The sequence below is a fragment of the Lonchura striata genome, chromosome 12 (genome assembly GCF_050655825.1).
Source record: "Lonchura striata isolate lonStrDom1 chromosome 12, ASM5065582v1, whole genome shotgun sequence".
Lineage (NCBI taxonomy): Eukaryota > Metazoa > Chordata > Aves > Passeriformes > Estrildidae > Lonchura > Lonchura striata.
This window is the reverse complement of record NC_140714.1, coordinates 5,985,843-6,006,278: the sequence shown is the minus strand read 5'-3', so window position 1 is coordinate 6,006,278 and position 20,436 is coordinate 5,985,843. Positions and strand designations below refer to the sequence as shown.

The 20,436-nt window shown below is 43.2% G+C and overlaps 1 protein-coding gene across 4 annotated transcripts in view; it reads left to right on the top strand.

Annotated features, from left to right (window-relative positions):
* SLC25A26 (solute carrier family 25 member 26) overlaps positions 1 to 20,436 on the top strand; it is an 83,405-nt gene that overhangs the window by 49,149 nt on the left and 13,820 nt on the right. For 2 of the 4 annotated variants that reach the window (XM_021551006.4, XM_021551013.4), the window contains exons 6-7: positions 8,999 to 9,043; positions 19,895 to 19,964. In XM_021551006.4, the coding sequence (XP_021406681.1) occupies positions 8,999 to 9,043; positions 19,895 to 19,964 (115 nt within the window). The remainder of the gene's footprint in view (positions 1 to 8,998; positions 9,044 to 19,894; positions 19,965 to 20,436) is intronic. The other 2 variants (XM_085590327.1, XM_085590328.1) reach the window with 1 other exon arrangement.

The window sequence follows — 20,436 nt, the reverse complement described above, 5'->3', positions numbered from 1 at the left end:
GAAAGAGATTTTTATGGTGAGAGCTGCTGTATGATATTTGTAATCATAATGTAGTAATAAGACATTTGTAGCAAAAGTAGTATAGGCTGAGATACATCCAAGATGGGAGAAACACATGTTTCTTCCCAGTCTTTTTTTTTATTTTATTTTTTCTTGTGGCTGTTACTCTGAGGACAAGAGTTCCTTTGCTGATGTCAGTGCAATTACAGCTGCACTGTTTTCCATTTTTTTAGACTGAATACTTGTTGGATGAAGCAATACTCTCACTCCTCTCCACAGATCCACCTGCCTTGTGAATCCAACATGCTGTCTTTGATTCGAATCCTGGGTTCAGCTTTGGGCCCCTCACTACAAGAAAGACATTGAGGGGCTGCAGCATATCCAGAGAAGGGAAAGGAGCTGGGGAAGGTCTGGAGCACAGGGAGTGGCTGAAGGAGCTGGGGGTGCTCAGCCTGGAGGAAAGGAGGCTCAGGTGGGACCTTCTCACTCTCTTCAACCCCCTGGAAGGAGAAGCCAGGTTGGGATCAGTCTCTTCTCCCAGGTAACAACTGCCAGGGTGTGGGAATCCAGGGCTTCCCTCTGGCTGCCCTGGCAGGTCTGGGACCCTGGCAGGGGTCAGGAACCCCCCTGGACAGAGCCCCCAGAGACACTGGCTGTGATCTCTGCCCATGGAAAAGAGTTTTCCATCTTACAGGATGAATTACAAGCTCTGAGTGTTTGATATAAGTAATAATTAAGTGTGGCACGGGTGCAAAAGTAAAATTTTAGGATTCTATATAAGGGGTTCAAAGGGGACAAGCTGGAGGAAATTGGGTGTGCCTTGTCCTTTTTCTCCTTCTTCATGCCCTCCATGTCTCACTGTGGTGTTGGCATTTTTCTGTTGGTTCAGGCTGGGGACACACTGTCCAACGTAGGTGACAGATATTGGCACGTTCTTGTAAATGCAGCCCAGGGAGTTTCTGGTATTTAATGTTTGTCACATCCCACTGAGGGCAGAGCCCCACACGCTGCCCTGCAGGACAGAGCTGGGCAGGGCAGCAGAACATGTGAGAGATAAACAGAATAAACAACCTGGAAACCAGCACAGACCAATTATGGCTTCTGCTTTGGTAGCAGGGCAGAAAGACAGAGACTTTCTACAATCTTGGGATCATCAATAACACAGATCCCAACACCAGGGGGAGAATAAAAGGCCTCAAGCTGCACCAGGGGAGGTTCAGATTGAAGAGTAGGAAAAATGTATTTACTGGAAGAGTTGTCAAGCATTGGAAGAGGCTGCCCAGGGAAATGGCTGAGTTGCCATCCCTGGAGGGATTCAAAAGCATGTAGATGTGGCACTTGGGCATGTGGTTTAGTCATGTGCTTGGCAGTGCTGGTTAACAGTTGGACTCAGTGGTCACAGAGGTCTTCTCCAACCTAAATGATTCTATGATTTTGTGAATCTATGCTGTTTGATGAATTCCTTGTGCTTAGGTTCTTATATAACCTCCAAAATTCTCACTTGAGGAATCATTCAGCTCTGATACTGCAAATCCTCAGTCAGTGCCCACTAACAAATGGTTTTTCTTTGATTAGAGTGACCAAGTTTGTATTTAGAGGCTGTTCCTTGATAGGTACCTCCCACAAGGCATTTAAAAAATTATATTTACATTTAAATGTGCCATATATGTAAAATACCCATTAAAATGCTCTCAGAGTCAGGGAACTGACATGCTGCCCAGACTGTGTGAGTGTGCACCTACGGGTCGATGTAATAACTCCTCCAAATGTTGGGAGTTTTTCCTCAGAAGACTTCTTCCAGAAATGCTGCTCTCCATGCTCGTGGGTTCTGCTCCTGTTTCTTTCATGAGAACAAAGATTAGTCCTTCATGCTCCTAAACTCAATGCATGTGCATGACTTAAAGGCATTACCTACCAATAAATGGGAGATTAGCTGCGGCTTGTGTATTTCCTGATCAGTTCAGGTTTTTTCAGATGGCTCGTTGTTATCCCGTTTCCTTTAACGATGGGACACTTTAATGAGTTTGCCATCTGACATACATCTGCTTCCTGTTAAACAATACCTTCATTCTTCTGGAGCTGCTAAACTCATCTTTTATCCTACAAGATTTTTATCTGAGCCCTGCAAACAGCATGTACGAATTGGTGTCAGCATGTTCATTTACTTGCTGAGAGGTTTTCTTAATATGTTGTTGAAAATTAATAGCAAAAGAGGCATCTACTTTAATGCTTGTTTGTTGGAAAATGGGAGAACATGGATGTTATTTGTGTAATTAGGGGCTGGTCAGTCCAGCTCATGTTTGAAATCCAATAAAATCGACTTTTGTGGCTGACAGTATACAATCTCTAATAATTACTCTGTTCTCCCAGCAGAGTAAGAAAGGGCTGGTTCAAGAAGGGGTTGGGGGTGGGATTTGAGGCTGTTAATGTTGTTTCTTTGAGAAAAGAGCCTTCAGTAGCTCACTGATGGTCTGTCTCACGCGTGTGCAAAGTTAGGGCTCTGTGATCATCAGCATCTCTTAAATCAATCCAGCCTGCATTGAATTTGTGCATCTGCCTCAGCGCCTCCCTTTTTCCCATGTTTTGGAAACATGCAGTCGTGCTGGATCTCTGACTATGTCTTTCCCCTTCACTGGTCAATATTATCCCTGAAGAAAAACTTTTTTTTTTCTTTATTTTTCTTTGCTTTTTTAATCACAGAACCTTTTTTTCCTGGAGGGAAAACTGAATTTGCCTTTTACTTATCTTTACTACATAATATGCCATATATGTTGCTTTTATAATGACTGTGTGATGTTATTTGAGAGGAAATGTCAATGTGAAGTTCTGCCACACAGGTCCAAAGGACATCTGTGAGAATGGCTTGTAACCAAATTAAGCAACCCTGTGGGGCACATAATGTTTTGTCTAGGAAAGGAATTTAATTCCAACCATTCACATATGCCAGGTGACAAGTGGAAATACTTTGGGGTTAGAGCTGGGGAAACGTAGGAAGCAAGGTGCAAATATTTATTTGAGAGTTAGCAGATGCCTGAACTAGAAAAATAACTATAATTCAGGAATTTTATATTTCTTCCCCTTTCTAGCTTGCAGTTTTCTCCCAGGGTTAATGTTATTTGCTTGAAAATGAAGGAATTGCTGATTAATTCAGATGGCTGCTGGTGCATGAGCTGAAACTTTTGTTTTAATTGCACACTTGGCATTGTTGAGATTGATGTTTCTACCACCCTAAACGCCATTCCTTTGCCTCTGGCAGTGCTGCAGAGCTGGTGTTCAACACTGAAGGGCTGTGAAAAGTTGTTTGTTGCAACTGGATAGTTTTCCCTGTGATTGCTGAGCTTCCCATGGGGTTCCACCTCTCTGGCTTCCTGCAGCCCTACAGGAAGGTGCTGTGTGTGAACTTGGTCCTTCACTGTTTTCCTTAAGGAGTTGAAGCCAAAACCTCTCCCCTGGTCATTGCTATGCCAACGTTGTTAAACTTGCCTGAAAAGCTTTGTTTGTTTTTGCATCAGTGTTTATTAACAAAGCCCTCCATCATTTGTTTAACATATAAACTTGTCTGTTCTTTCACCACTCTCCCAACCTTCCATCTCACAGAGCTTCAGGAACACAGCTTTGACAGTCTTTCATTCATGTTAAGATTACAAATTATCTTTTTAAAATTCAGTTTCCTCATGGAGTCTGCAGTTTTTCAAGGAGGGCCTGGGAGACAATATTAATTGAAGCTTTGCAAGAAAGTAAGTCTGTTTTATCAGCTCTAGGGTATCCCATTGATGATGGGTCTTAAACACCTTCACCTTCAGTCAGTAGAAAAGCTGTGAAACCTCCAAATCTTGATGGTAGCTATTGCTGTGACCTCTGACCAGAGGCCAGGCTTGCCTCATTTCATGCTGTCTTTTCAAAGCCCATCCTGGGGAAAGTATATTTATAGCTGGAACATCAGTTTGTCCTAATCCAGATGTATTGGGCAAGTGTGTGAAGAATTTTAGGAGGGCAAGACACTGAACCAAATTTTCTGGGATTATTAACAGAGATGTTTAACCTCAGTGGGCTGACAGGGTTGTTTTATTCTGCTTTAACCTGAACCTATTAAAAAACCCTTCTATCCTTTATAAAGAAGCTAGAAAAAAAGGAATTGTTAAAGGGACTTAGGTAAATGGAAGATTGTTCTCCTGAAATTTGCTGTGTATGCATTCTTAGAAAACACTATATTTTTGCTATTCAGAAGTGGGTTATTAGACTTTTATTTGCAATTACAATGGAGAAGGCACAATTTGGCACAGCAGCTCAGCAGTCCCCATAAATACAGACTTGGACAGTGATGGCCCCTCTGTCCTTGTCACAGTGAGTGCAGGTGACAGGGGGGTTGCAAGTTTGAGCTGCCCCTCGAGGATGAAATAGGTTCTCCCTGAAGTGAGCAGATGTTCTTGCTGCTGGCCTTTGTGATATTCATACTCTCAAAATCCTCTTTAGAAATGTTTGCTTCTCTCCCATTGCTGTTAATGTAGGGAACAGTGGGGGTGTGGGTGAGAGCAGTTTCTGGGATGGAGGTGCATTTTCAGGGACACTGAGACAGCTCCTACAAGGTGAGCCTGTTCCTCCTCTGGCTGTTTATGCCAATCTCTCCTCCAGTATTTACTCTAACGTTTATAAAAATAGATAAGTCTTCTGGAGAGCAAAGCCTGCTGAACTGGGGACAGGGAAAACCTGAATAAACAAACATGTGCCACAGATTAGTAAGAACATCTGTAGGTTTTATATTGTTTTGAGAACGCATACCACAGTTTTTCAATTCTTAGGCTTTTCTAGTTGCTCCTTTTCTTTCTGTCTCTCTCTTTTCTTCTTTTTAAATATATTGCTAATAAAGGTTGGAGGTAGGAAGCACAGCTGGACTCTGCATGACATGCCACTGTTTAATTTCTAGCTCGGAGGATGAGAAGAAGAGTAGTTTTATTGTATCCTAGAAGAGAATAAAGCCACATGCAAATTCCAGCCATGGACATCTGTTTCCTCTTTGTGTGAAAGAATTCTCATATTTGGAAGGGAATCCCAGTTCTGAAGGGGCTGATGAGGTTTTTGGTTTTTTCTTTTGGTTCTTTCCCCCGTTCTTTGCCCCTCCTTCAGCTTGCTGCCCTTGCTCTGGCTGCTGTTTTCCTCGGGACAATGTCAGCTTGCAATTTGCCATCAGATATCAAAAGGGTGAACTTTGAGTGTTATATATACACAATACTTTAAAGTGTTGTGTTGTAGTTACAAAGAGCATTATTGAGTTCCTCCTTAAATTTCTTTTATTTAATTAAACACTGTTTGGTGGGAGGACTTTTGCTCTGTCATCAATCTTCAGTACTTACAGGTTGGTATTTTTCTTTAGAAGTGAGATGTATCTGCTGCTCTGGCGGGGAAGTGCAGCTATTTCTAAAAGTAACTTGTTAAACAGAATAACTTAAAATACTTTGTATCAGGGGAATTCAGTAGATGTGTAGAAATAAGCATCTGCAAACTTCATTACCTTAAGTTAGGCATCAGGTGCTAAGGACTGCAGGGACTAGAGTAAATGATAATTTCACTAACCTATAAAACATTTTAGAATAATTATTTGCAGCTGTCTGGGGACTTTAAATTTGCCTTTTGTGTGTGTTTAAGGGTTGACACTGATGAGCAAACAGCATGGTTATATAACATTAGGCCAGACATGAGAACTGGTACTCTCTGTCTATTTTATATTAATGTCGAATGAGGGGTTGGTGGAGCTTGCCAGGGTTTCATATTTGCTGGCAGCAAGTTACCCACATGTGTGGACCACATTTTTATTGTTGCCTTAGCCTATTTCAGGCAGAAATATCTCTCCCTAACAGGGTGTGATTCTGTTCATTGCTGAAGAGCTTTTCTTTTAAGGAGCAAAATGCAAAAAGGAATGAAATGCTGTAAGTGTTCAAATTAAGAAGTGTCCCCAGACTGCAGGATTTTGTCACGTCTGCCGTGGTGGAAGAATAAAGGGCAATAAGCCTTTAGAAAAGGATTTTTCAGGGTGGGATGAGCTACCCTCGCAGAGCTATTTCTTTTTGCATATATTAATGCTACTTTTGGGTGTGGGCTGTTTAGTCTGGGCTCTTAGGGAGACGAGGCTTATGCAAGCAGGGTGTTTGCACACATGGACACACAGCAGCCTGCGCAGCCCTTGCACACCGTGGCCACGGAAATGTGGCGCAAGGGCAGAGGCTGCGAAGATAAACAGGAGCTCTGATAACTTTCTTGAAAATATGTGTGTGAAGGGAGGATAAAGGTGATTAAAGGGTTTGAAGGAAGGCTTTCAGTAGCAGCTGAACTTTCAACAAGGGCTGTGGAATAGATCTCGAGAATAAATGTGATGGAGGTCCCCGTCACGGGAAGATTGCCGAAGGCGGCTTGGAAATGATTTGGCTTCAGAGAATCTGATGACAAAACCCAAATCCGCAGGAAGACAGACTCCCTTTCATTCCAATACCCATGAAATTGCTTGCGTGGGTTTTGTTTTTAAATCAGGATGTCAGGATCCAATGGGTGAGTGTAATAAATGTAGGACATCTCCTTAGGATCTTCTTAGTGCAGCAAAGATGCTGCTGCTCTGCTTGGTGGCAGTGGTGCTTCCTATTTTGCTTGGGTTTTGCAAGTTTTTAAACTCTAGTAAAGCGTGACTTAGGAGTGTTTGAATGTTTAAACCCTTATCCTGCAGTCCTCCCAGAGAGGAGGGAGCCCAGTGGCTGTGCAGGTCACCCTGACATGCATCTGAAATCTGCATCCCATGGGGAATGCATCCCATGCATTCCCTTTTCCCCATGGGGAAAAGGGAAACTCACAATCCCCATCCAGCCTGGGCTGCCCCTGAGCAGGACACAGAAAGCAAACACCACTAACACTTTTTCAAACAGCACTTTGAGCAAATTTCCCCTTTGATTGAAATGCTTCAAGCTAAGCAATATAAAGGGGATTATGTCACAAGCTTCCCTTGTTGTCTTATTAACAGCTGCTTAATTTTACCACTCATTCATGAGCATAAAAAAGCAAAACTTGGAGGCTGTATTTGAAAGCTTGTTTTGTTTGGTGTACAGCTGGATACAAAGCATTTCCTTTTTTCTTTTTTAACAAATTTGAAGCAAATGTATTGGTTATTGTTACATATTTCTCCCTATTTTTTTGGTCTAGATGATAGAAGATTATGTTGCTTTTCATTTTACATTGCAGAGAAATCATTCCATATAATTTCAGTTCAACAATGCTGCAGTAGCACGTGGGTGTGTATATATCTTCTCATAAATATATTACCACATATCAGTGCCAAAGAGCTGGGCTTTTTCACCCAGTATTAAAAATGAAATTTAATTGCTACACTAGAGTTTCAAGACTCTGATAAATAAGAGCCATGTCTGACCTTTATTGTGGGGCTCTGAGATGCCACCAGGGATATTGCTCGTTGTCCAAGATGACAAACTTCCTCTGAGATTTCAGTTTGTCAGCTCAGTGTACAGCAGTGACATTGATTTCTTCTCACTGCCATTTCCTGCCTGAATAGATAACAAATTTTCTGTGGCAGGTGTCTGTCAAGTTTAGTTTTGCCTGGCAGATTAACTTAATAGACTCATTTATTAATCATTACTTGCAGCACAGGGAAGCAGACAATACTCTTTGTCTCCTGTGATGTTGAATGGATGTTCCATTTCAGATTCCTTTGTGTAGTCTGAATTTGGGTTTAATAAGCCATTCATATCTCTAGTGAACATTTTTAACCTGACATCACTCAGAGCAAAGCTATCTGCATTAAATAAGCATGATCCATTTTGAGTGTCGACTCCTTTTCATGGCAAAAGATGTGTAAGTGCTTTCTGAGACTAAATAATTTGATATATGAACTGCCAAATCAGCCTAAACAAGGGGGGAAATTAAGAAAGATAAAAGTAGAAGAAAACAGGTAATTGGAGGAAGATTTGAGCCTGGGGTTGACTGGCTAACAAAGTGGAGGAGATAATGCAGCTTTAGAAAGGGGCAAAGCAGACCTGCAGATACAGCTGTAGGGCAAACCTAGGACAGGCCAGTGCTTTCCTGGAGACCCTTCTCTCTTCTCAAGGAATACCTTGGGACAGATATTCAGCCTGGAGATAGAAAGGCAGAGTTGGTACCAGAGGTAGATATTAGACAGGACTTCTCTGAGTGGTGAAGGACAAGGAAGAATTTAGTGGAGGGCTTTGCCGAGGAGAAATACCATAGAAGGCATAACCTTGGGAAGTGATGTCTCTTGTTGCACAGTGTTTCAGTGTGCTCACAATGCAAACTGACTGAGGAGCTGTGAAGGACATGGAAATGCACTCCTGGGACAGGTGGCAGCAGGAATGAGCCTGGACAGAGACACGGAGGTCCCAGTGACAGGAGAACCCCGTGTCACAGGCCACGGGAAGCACCAAGCTTCTCCCTTTTAGCTGGGTTGTGGTAGCTCCTCACAACCTGCTTGTGGTTCTCAAGGGAGCTGGCTCCTGGGAGATCATGGGACAAGTTCAGGAAGGTTTTTGCAGCCGATGCCCAAGTGCAGAGCCCTGGTTGCAGCACAAGAGCTCAGCATCTGTGAGAGTCTGCACTGCTGAGGATGTTTTTTGCCAAGCTGTGTTCCTGGCCTTGGGAACGTGTTTCTTGAACCATCCTCATGGCTTTCTTGGCTGGCTGACAAACCAAGAATGTCCCTGCACTAGATCACACTGCTTATTGCACTTCTAGGCCACCCTGTAACAATACATTAACCTCTCAGCAGGGAATGTGATAAACAAAGTAAAACTGCTTTAGTGAAACCAGTCATTTAATGGCAGCATACATAAAGTGTCCGTAAAGATTTGTAAGTGTAATAAGCTGCAGTTCACTGAGAGAACAATAACTGTTCCTAATTTAGCCAGTTGAGGAACATGCTAACCCAATTTACTTTTGTAACATTATGTTGTTGTTGTTTTTTTTTTTTTTTCTTTTCCCACCTCTCCAGATTCCTTTCTCTCTGGTACAGTTTCCCCTCTGGGAGTCCTTAAAGGTAAGTTCTCTTTTAGTGGTGGAAATATAAGTTATACATTTTGCAAGGGCTTCCCATGGTAACTTATGTAACTGCATTATTGTGATTATGGGTATCTTCAAGAATCAGAAATTATATTCCAATTTACCTGTGCCTGTGAAGATCATATGCCTGAATATCTGAAAAATAACAGGGAATATCTAACCACTGATCTATGGCATGCAGGCTAGATTTTACTCCCAGCATGCCGGAAATTTTATCTTTGGCTCTAACTTTTTTTACTGCTAAGAAAGAGTGGGAACCACCTTATGTTGTGTGATTTTTTACATTTATTTTAATTTTTTTAGTGTTTTTCTCTTCATGGTAAAAGAAAATTGCCAATGAAAAAAACTTTCCGCCTGGTTTTGTAAACTTCACTGAAAAGATATTTTGATTGGCTGCATATACTTTATTTTAAGGTCATTTAAAGAAGGTGTCAATGGGTGATGTTTTAACAGTGCAGTTGTTACCATGGTCAGAGTCAGGATCTAGGGTTTTAAGTGGAGGATTGGATTTGAATAATTTCTCCATCCCTCTGTATTTCCTTGAACTCACTGCAAAAGATGAAGTGTTTTTCAAGTACTTGGAGGTCATGGGGTGGAAGCACAGAGAATTATTCCAGATCATTAAAAACATTGCAGCAAAATATATTTATGAAAGAGGAGCTGGAGAGAGAAACTTTCTTCTTGGTAGGGGAGCTGGACTTCTGAGCAAGCTCAGCACAGAGACCCAAAGTGGGTCCTTGTGTGTTGGATTGGGACAATCCAATGCGTGTTTGTCCTCTTGCTGTGTGTCTGTAGCTGGGGCTGTTTGGGGGGGACAAGCCCACAGAGTGAATATTTGCATGTAGAGGCTTTAGGGAATTCAATTTAAAGGTGAATCCACAGGCAGGAGGAGCATGAAAATCATCAGGAGCTTTTGCAGAACTGAGCTGTGCTCGTGGAGGATTCTGTGGGTATTTCGTGAGCTGCTGTGGGGTCTGGGCATCATCCCACTGCTCAGGGGAGCTTGGGCTGCCTTATTAGGAATCTGCTTCCCTGCCAGTGTCCAGGAATGGCTTTCTGTAAACTCTTCAGCAGTGGTACTGGCCCAACCTGCTAGTGGTTAGTGCAGCAGCCGTGGCTGGGAGCAAGAGGTGGCAGTGCTTTAAGGGTAAAAGTGTGGTGTTCATGCCAAAACCACAGAAACCAGCAACATCATGTGGCTGTTTGCAGAATGTAAAGTTGTTTTAACTAATGTCCACGTAGCTGTGACAGTAAAATGTATTGTTTACATTACAGGCTTTAAAGAAGACAGTTTGAATTTAGCTAACTACAGGAGTGAGTCACTCAGGATGAGGCATCATGTTTAATCTAAGGAGGTCAGTGCAGAGCTGAAGAGAAACAAAACTTGTGTCAGTTTGTTCCACAAACCTGTTGCATTATATTCTTCTGATGTGAAGTCGAGAGTAGAAAACTGCAAAAATTAGTCTGGCATACTCAGTCACTTTGGCTCAGCACAGGGAGAGAGCTCAAGGCTTGTCATATCAAAGCCAGGCAGTGAAAGCAGAATACATTTTGTTTATCTGAGGGAAGCTCTTAAAAATTGTCCTGACAGTATAACAAAGGACAAAAATCATTATGGTCCCATCAAGAGGATGGATGTGGCCAGTAACATCACTGGAGTATGGTGGAGGGTGTAGGGCTCCTCACGGGTGCACAAAGGGAGCATGAACAGACAGTAATTACAAAGAAATAGAAATGCAAAGGACAAGAGAAAAGTGGCACAAAGCCTGAACAGAAAAGAGTTATTGAGATGATGCCTGAGGGACTGTTCTGCACTGGATTAATGGGATTACTTGAGAAAGTAACTGTGGGAGCAGTTGTGTATGATGTGTGTGGGCCATCCCACTGAGGAGAGTAGAACAAGAGCTGTGGCTGTGTCATTTTTAAAACCATTTGTGTGAAGTGAAATAAGCTGATGGAAGTTAGACTCAGTCCTGATTCCCTGAACAAGCTAATCACCATAAAAATGAAAAAAATCTTTCCACTGTGAAAGGACAGTTAGAGAGGCACATGGAAGAAGAAGAGAGGTTCCTTTTCCTTCAGATATGTGCTGACTGCAGCCAGCAGCAGGGTGTTAAGCTTAAAGAAGCCTAAAGAGGCTTGTCAGAGGTGGCAAATGGTGTGTTTCTACATCCCATTTTCTCTATCTGCTTTACTCCAAGCTGCTCTGGTTATTCCTTATGCTTTATCACAGAGTTTACATGCACAGTTTTCTCCTGTCTGTGCATGTGCACCAGCTGTCCCCTGTGAGAGCAAACCTGCATGCCATGCACTGAACTCTGAAAAGAAGAGAGAGCATTGTATAGATTGCTGAGCTATAAGGTTACGTTGGCTGTGGGTGCTGGCAAAGGGAGGATTGCAGTAATTAGCAAGAAACAGATACTGCTTCAAATCCAAGCATTACTGATCCTGACTCAGGTGAACACACAATTTAGGAAGGGGCAATAGTCTCCTTCCTTAGTTCACAGTGACTCAAGAAACAACAGTAAAGAAATTATGGTGCTTTTAATTGAAAAAAAAGGGTTTTTTAAATTTATTATTTTTTTTATTTAGGTAACATCCACTGCTATAAGATGTGCTTAATGTCCTTTCTCTTGCCAAGTCCATTTTTCCATATTTTGTTTGAGGCACAGATTATTGCTATAAACCAAAAGAGAGAAGGAAACTGCTATGGTGTATCAGATTTCAGGATTTTCTAATCCCTATCTAGGGTGAGTTAGTGTAGCTCTTTTCTATCTCTTAGTCCAAGCCATACAGGCTGAATTCTTCTCAGAGTTCAGGGAAAGAAAGGATGTTACAAATTTTATTCACTTTCTGCCACACCCATCCTCAGAAGAGCACCATGGTTGAATATTACTGTGACAGTTTGATCAGATTTAGGTTCTTTTACATGGGGTTAATGCTTCTGATCCCATCTCAAAGCCAAGTGTCCCTGAAGAAAGGCAACAGAGCATAGATGTGGTGTGCTTCCCAAATACCAGCCAAGCACAGAGCCTTCCATATTAGTTCAGGTTTTGGAACCAATGTTGTAAGACTGTTGTATATGTTGTATACTGCCCTGGAATTTCCAGGGTGCCTCAGTAAGTTGCTTTGGAAATACTATATGTGTGTTCCTTACTGTGGGAATTTCACATTGTGGGCTGTGTATTTGGCATGAAATTGTTGTGGGTTACAGGAGCCTGGTGCAGCTCCTGTGTTCACCCTGCTGCCAGGGCTGTGCAGGCTCTGCTCCTCTGGCCCTGAGGACCCCATCCCTCTGCCTTGTCTTTTATTCTCTTCTGTTCAGACATTTTATTCAGCGCTTAAAATCATCATATCCGAGTTCCTACCAGCAGCACATCAGTGATTTATCATTTGTTTCATGTTTTAATCCTTCTCTTTTAGAACTAACTGAAAAAAAACCAAACTTTCAGTTCTGCTGGGGGGCTCTTAGAGAAATAAAGGGCATCAGGTATTTTGGTTTTTTTCAATAACATATCATTTTAAAACCCTACAGAAAATTAAGAGCCTCTGGTTAGGTTTGAGTCCAGAAACATTTTGTCAAAAATGCCTGTTTCTTAATGCTCAGTGGAAATGGTCAGATCCCTTGAAGTGCAGTGCTGTAAGATAAACCCTTCTCAGGTGAAACAAGACTCAGTCCTCTTGGGTTTTATATTTCTGCATCTTGGCTGCACTTCAGAGTCTCTGAGGGTTACTCAAATGCAGCTGTACAGGGAGAATGGTCTCTTTATAGACCAAATGTATTGTATGTCTGGAGAAAAGGCTCTGGTAACCAGCGAGGAGGGAAGGAGCAGGCAGGACAGGAGGACATAGGTCTCAAATGAGTGGACTTGAAAAACAAAGGGGTTTTTGTTTAGGTGGTGGGTTTTTTTAAGGAAAACAAACCTGCTATGCTGGGAGGGTTTTGTCTCTCTCATTGGACAGGTCTGACTCTTAAGATGAGACACTTGGACATTGCTAAGAGTGTGGAACATCAGGGCCAGCCAGTCCTGTCCCTACAAACCCAACCTTTCTGGGAGGGCAGGCACACACTGTGCTGCTCTGCTGGCCCAGGAGCTTCAAAGAAAGATCAAAATCTTCAAGTGACCACGCTCAAGGTGATGTGTGACTCTTCTGGCACTCAGCAGGGCCAGGATTTCCCTCTTTGTCTCACTGCTGAGCAAAATTTAGAGCTCTTAGACTTTCTGCAATTCTAGCGAGCCCACAAGTTTTTTTGTCACTGGTTTTAGCAATAAAATAAGTTTCCCAAATCTGTAGGTTTCACAAATTAAAAGGTGTTATACAAAAAGGGAATGGGGAGAGTCCAGCCATTCCTCTGTGAGGCTGAGAAAATGGGTTGGGTCAGAAGAGGAATTCCATGGGCTGGTTCTGAGCTGGTTTCTGGGCATTTGGGATGAGGTCCTTTGTTTTCTGTTCAGGTGCAGGTGTCACTGTAGGCACGAGGCACGTGTGTGAAGGGGATTGTGCATGTGAACTGAACCATAGGTCTAGAGGACAATGGCACATGTGCTCATTTGCTTGGTTCTCTTGGTTCCTCTCTGCAGAGAACTCAGCTACAGGGGCTGGGATAGGCAATATAGAGTGTGAACTGATTTTAGGGTCAGATCAGCCTCGCTCTTGGCCATCAGTGCAGATAGATTCTGAGATACATCTTGAAGCTTGCTGTGCAATGACTGCTTGATGGCTTTCTGTGGAGGGTCAACACTCTAACCTTGGTTGAAGCTCATTGCACCTGATTTTTAATGTTAATAAGAATGAAAAGTTTACAGAATACTTCTGCCCAACAGCTGGGGTTCTCAGCAGTAATACCTGTTTATAACTCCACCATTGAATCAATAAACCACATGCTATTTCCCTCCTAAAATTTACAGTCAGATCTGTTGCTGCTTAACAGGGCAAGTAGAAAATAGAGGCATATAGCCAAACTGGGCCTTAAATGGATCTCTACAGGTAGGTGACTGTTCTCCTTTTTTCCTGGAGAAGCAGTCTAGTATTTCTTTCCTCTGTGCTCAGCTGCATGTAAGTCAAGAGTAAATGAAAGCCAGGCCCAGCTTTAAAGTCATTTCCTCACAGGCAGTGCAGTAAGTGTTCTACCATACCTCGCTCCCTCTTGGGCTTGATTTTGGGATTAATCCTGCTGGTTAAATAACACTGTCTGCCATTTGCTTAGGTGCTGAAGCAGGAGAACAGCTTTGCTCGGGGTGTTGGGGGCGGGATGTAACGTGTCCATGCCATGAGCAGCGCGGCTGCATTTTTCTCACAAAGGAACAATGCACCCAACAGCTGTTGAGCAAACAGCCCTGGCTTTATTGCTGCCACAATAAGTGTCATTCACGCCGTCCTGGGGCACAGCCCGAGGAATGCTGCACACCATCTGCACCAAAGGGAGAGAAACAAATGCAACCCTTGCTCACAGCACTGCAGGCACGTTTGGGAAAAGTCAGATGGCCTCAGATCATCAATACAGCATTTCAACAGAGCAGAGGAAAACAGGCTCACACAGTCTATAGATACAGAGCCAGATTGTGATGCTCTTGGTCATGCCCAGGCCACAAGTGGTTCTCTAGAAGTTGCTAAGCTTGCCAGTGACATCTGGGGATATTTGAATATCAAAGATTTGATTTGGACACTGAAATTGCTCAAGAATCTTAGCAGATTTCTGCAATTCTTCCATGTAATTTATTCACATGCCCCTACGAAGCACAGATCTATTAGGTAAGAGCAGTGCAGGTGCTCAAGAAAAACCCTGCTGGCTTTAAAGTGATTTTTCAGAAGTGCATTTTCCCTCCCTATATGTCCCTTTGTGCCATGGAAACTGAGTGTAGCTGTTCTGCCTTGCCATGGGAACGCTGTTTCGAAGAACATTTCCTTTAACCAGGCTTTTAGCACATCCATTTTGATTTACATCCAAATGGGTCACAGACATCAATGCAGTATTATATGGGCAGAAAAAGGGAATGAAATGCTTTTAACATGAAAAATATGCTCTTGCATATAGGCCAGCTTTTGTTCTCTTTCAATTTATCTAGGATTTGGGTGGGTTTAATTCTAGGACTGAATTCAGTACTGGCATAAGTGAGCACAACTCCATTAGTGCAAATGGAGTCTCAGCATTTATGTCAACAGTGAACTTAGATCATTGAATTTTTCCCATGTTTGGGCTTGCATGTTTCCTGCAAGATAATATACACATGTACTTGCCCATATGCTGCACATATGCACATAAAAATCCACTGAGGAGGACATTTGGCTCTTTGCTCCACGTTGACTTTATGTATAGAAACAGCAGTCAACTTGTGAAGTTTTTGCTTCTCCTGTAGCTAATGTGCCATGCATCTATAAGGGTCAGCCATGCAGAATGCCACGTTGTGAGTAAAACCCCTAGCAGGAAAGGCAAACATAAAAATTGCTTTTCTTTCCTCAGTCTGCAGGACCTCACATGCACACAGATCCGTGTGATTCATTTGTACTGATTTTTTTCTCCCCTGTTACCATGAAGTTGGACACTGTTGTGAACAGAGGGATACACAGAGATACTATAGATACTTATCATTGGAATGAATTGTAATATTTATTCAGCTGCAGGCCTCAAGTGTAATGTATGCCTTGAGTTCTGCTGGCTTGAAGAATAGCAAGGCCAAGGCAGAGATGTTTTATTCTCTGCAATGCCTCCTGCAGCATTGGTGGTGTTGGGCTGGTCATCAGGTTTGAGAGATGTGGAAGTATTGCATTTTCCTGGATTACCAAAGTGTAGATGTCCTGAATATAGACCATGACCTGGCTGTGTTGGGAACACAAAGCTGACAGCTGATTTTTGCCACAAACTCCTCCTATAAATGTGTGGCAAAGGTGACAGGCATGCACAGGTAAGAGTTGTGTGCACTGCTCAATGGTTATTGCTCATCTGGAGGCCAGGTGCCCTAAGCACTGAGGAGTCTATATTTGTGGGCACTAAATACTTCCCCCCCAGTATTTAAAAGCAGAGGTAATATTTTCCTTATTTGTTGTTTTTTTTTTAATTAGATTGAAGGGCCTTTGGTATATCTTGAGAGTGACTTTTCCAATGCTCACTCTGCTCAACAAAATGGGATGTCCTTGTTTTCTCAGCATCAAAAGAGCTAAATAACATTTGTGGTGAGAATTAGGGGACACTGGCCTATGGAGCAGGATGAAATGGGATCTCTAGGAAGAAAAGTAGGGCTCTGCCCATGTATAAAACTTGACCCTTCTCTGTGAACATTATCCCTGTGGATAATTGGAAATATGCAGTTGGGTTTCCCACTGTGTGCCATCCCCTGAGGCCACACCCTCTGTATTACTTTACATGCTGCAGCAATGCACAGCGAGATTTACATATATATCACAGAAAAGTGTTTACAAAAAAAATTACCATGTGATTGAGCTGGGAAGCTGCAGAGGGCCCCAACTGTATGAGTTTCCATGCACTTCAGCCAGAAGATTTATTTCCAATTTGTTATTCATAAGGGAAGAGAGAGAGAGATTGGGATGGGGTCCTTTGAAGTGGAAAACAAAGTCTTCTATTCAGCCTTCAGCTTAATAGAATACACATGACACAGGCTTGGCATGGCGGCTGCTTTCATGTAACGTGCTCCTTGTCATTTTGCTTCCCTAGGCTGTGAATGCTAGTGGGAATGGGAATTGCCCTGGAAAAGTCAGGTTATCCCCTGCAGCCTTCTGCTGGTGTGAGCAGGTAGAAGCCTTTTTGGTGGTGGCAGTGGGGGACCCAGGCTGAGCCAACTGCTGCAGTCGTGTTGGGGCTGTGCTTCATCTTGCAGGAGCACGTGGAGAGAGAGCAGTGTTGTTGGAGCTTCTGCAGGCATTACATGGCCACTTCTGCCCTGTTTTGGAGCCTCTCAGCTGTGCCCCTTGGGCTCTGAGCTCTGCCTGACCTGAGCTCTCACCATTATCCCCCTGAGTGGAAGGCTCTTCTGCTTCTGTGCAGCACCTAGGATGGCAGAGCGTGCCCTAAGCACTGTACCACTGCAATAACCAGCAGTTTTGTTCAAAGTCAGTGTTTTAGGGAGATATGTATAAGGATCCTCTGTTTCTTTCCAGGAACAAGGCCCTGGTTTTATATTAATCTACACACCCCTAACAGCTTCTGTGCTTTGCCCTGTTGTAATGGTATTAAAAACCTGCTCAAAGGGCAAGTGTTTCTAAAGAACTTACAGGCTGACTTGCCACAAAGCCTGTCAATCAGCTGGTCCATGGACTATGAGAGAAAACATGTGTGACCTCCAGCACGTCATTCTGGCCCACAGCATCGTGTGGTTAGAAGGAATTTGGACTGGAGTCTTGCTGGTCCTCTTGGCCCTGTGACACTTGTTCCTCTTGGCTTCCTCCAGGATCATGTCCTCGTGCCCTGCTTCCCTCTTGCTCTTCTGCATGTTCAGGTTTGGAGCTCTGAGTGAATCACCGAAACTGGAGATGGAAAGAAACACATGAAGTCATCTCATCCTGCCCTTGCCAGTGCAGGATTATTCCCCACAGTTCAGTGCTGAGTGCCTTCTCCAATCTATTTTTAAATGACTCAAAGGAGAGGGCTTTCCTCTCCTCCCTGGGGAGGCTGGCTCCTCGGTACGGTAGACCTCACTGTTGGGGAATTTGCTTCCTGTTCTCCAGCCTCGATTCTCCTTTTCCCTAATTTAATTGAACTGTTCCTGGCTCCACCCTTCTAAAGCATTTTCCATATTGCATGACTGTTGCAAATACCTGTTGTCAATTTGCAGGCATAATGGATGGGAATTCATTGCTGCTTGCCTTGCTTGGCAGAGGCTCTTTGTGCAGAGCTGCCCTGGGCAGCCAGCCTTTATCAGAAACTAGATTTTAGAGCTACATGCCAAGAAATCAGAACGACCTTTTCCTTCTTCTTTGGACAATGACATTAACATAAAACCCCATCATGACTGAGAATGGCTTCTGGCAAAGCCATGAATGTCTGTGTTCATGGGCTGGTTTTCCTCTTAGTCCTCCAGCAGCTCTTCCACAGCACATTTTTACATGGCAGCAGTAACTGTTCTGAGTTCTTGGGTTTAGCTGGAGATGTACAGATGTTTGGAGAACGTTTAATAAAAAAATACAATAATTCTGTTTTTACCAAAAGAAAGCTGCGGCTCCAGCAGCTCAGTTTTTAAGCCCTGGATTTCAGTTCAAGGTTTATTAAGCACCTGAAGTGTTTTGCAGATGGGTGCTGAAGGTGGGATTTAGGCTTTGACAATACCCAGATACTCTGGAAGGTAGTTTGTCTATGGGAGCATGTCCTTCTTCTATCAGGACTGAGTTGCAAGAGAACTGCGTGTCCGAAGACTGTGAGTTATTCCAGAAAAGCATATTATGGTTTTGAAGAATAATGAATCTCCATTTATTTATTTATGAAATGAAAATCAGTTTCTGCTGTGGGTGACAGTAGAATAGCAGCCCATACCAAAAACACCAGGAAAAGAATGGCTAGCATTAGAGAGGCTGGAAGCCCTTTAGTGCTTTCGTACAGCAGAGCTGCAGCTATTTAGCTGTGGCAGGGTACCAAACAACATTGTGGCTGGCCATTGTTGCTTGAACAGTTTGATTTTTAAAACATTCAACTGAAATACAACTGCCAGCCAAGCTGGAAGAAGCGAGTCACGAGGACAGCATGTTAAATGAAGAGTCAGCAAAGGAGAGCAGAGTCCTGCTCCAGTGGAAAGTGCAGACCAGGACTGCAGACCAGGAGCCCAAGAGCAATAATCTCAGCCTAGCACTGCTATCCAGTTGCTTTTGAGAACATTTTATAGAACAGAAGTAATATGACTTTAAAAAGAAGGAGAATGCCACAGCTATGAAATAAAAGTGCTGATTTCTCAGCGGTGGGCCTCAGAAGGGCCGTGGATCCCATCCCTTTTTGCTCAGTACTGATCCTCACATCATAAAGCAGAACCCTCTCCTCCAGAGAGCTTCCAGTGTGAAGTGTTCCAGGAGATGAGAAAGGGGTGATGGGGCAGGGTGCAGGGGGGGAGAGCACAGTGTAGCTGCCAAGGAAAGCCTCTCCCAGCAGACACTGGCCTTTGCTGCTGATACTCACTGGGCTCATCAAATTGTGACTTGAGAGGTGGGTTTGGAAGGCATTGTTCTTTTTGGGACTTTAAATGTGTGTTTAAATGCTGCTGTGAGGAAATGGATGGGAGCAGGGTGTGTGGGAGCCATGGAGAGGAGGGTGTGTGGTCCCTAAGAACGCCAAGTGAAAAACAGAGACACACCTGCTTTGGGATGTAATGGGAGTGATAAGATTAATTCCTTAATGATGGGGGTTTTTGGGGAGTGTAAGGGGAAGGGTTGCTTTAAGAAATGCAGGGGAGCAAACAGGACTTGTATCTCATGGAAGTGGGAGCTGTTCATTTTAAAAGGAAGCCTTTTGTACATCTGGGCCGAGCTGATATTGGTTCTTGCACGCCGCCCTCACGCTCAGTGTTTTGCTTTGTGCTGTTTTATCTGCCAAAATGAAAATAAATTCACAAAATATTTGCAAAGTTGCATGGCCACAGGCTTAAATACATACATATGAATTCCCTGAAAGCAATTTGCTTCAAGCCCTCCTCAGTTCCAGACGTCTTTCTCACTCCATCTGCTTGTTCAAGTACACAAGTTCCTTGGGAAAAATCACTTATTACATCACTCAAAAATGCCACAAAAATAGCTTTTCACTTAAGTTCCCATCCTCAGAGTTAACTCACATGGGGATCAGATAGATTCAAACATTTAATAACTTTTTATTTTCCTTTCTCTTTAAACACAGGATCTCTGGTCATGGAAGCAGGGTCACGTGGTGGATTCTTGGCAGTCAGCAGTCTGTGGAGCTTTTGCAGGTGCAAAGGATTATATGTTATACTGGGAAAGACTAAAGAAGAAAGGGAAAAATGTGCAAATCTATTAAGTATAGCAGAACAGCATTCCTTTGTAATTCAAGTTTGTTTAGAAGAAAATGGATCCAGTTGTTGTTTGGAAATCAGAAAGTCAGCAAAGGAAAGAGAAAAAAAAAAAAAGACTTAACGAGGGTGTCTGTTTGAAAGACAACCAATTTGTTTTTGACAAATTTCTGTTATTTAAAATCTGTGGGCCTGTCAGTCAGGCTTTGTGATTATTTCAAAGTTGATTTGTAAAATCCTCATCCAGGAGAAACTTCTCTTGGGTGGGGGTTTGTGCAGCTGTTCGCTCCGAGCACTTCCCCAGGGGCTGAAGTGATTGCAGAGGCCGTGATTCACCATTCCTGTGACAGCTCTGACAGCCACCTAGATTAACTGGAGGCAGGAGAGCAGAGGGCCAGCGCTGCTCAGCCTG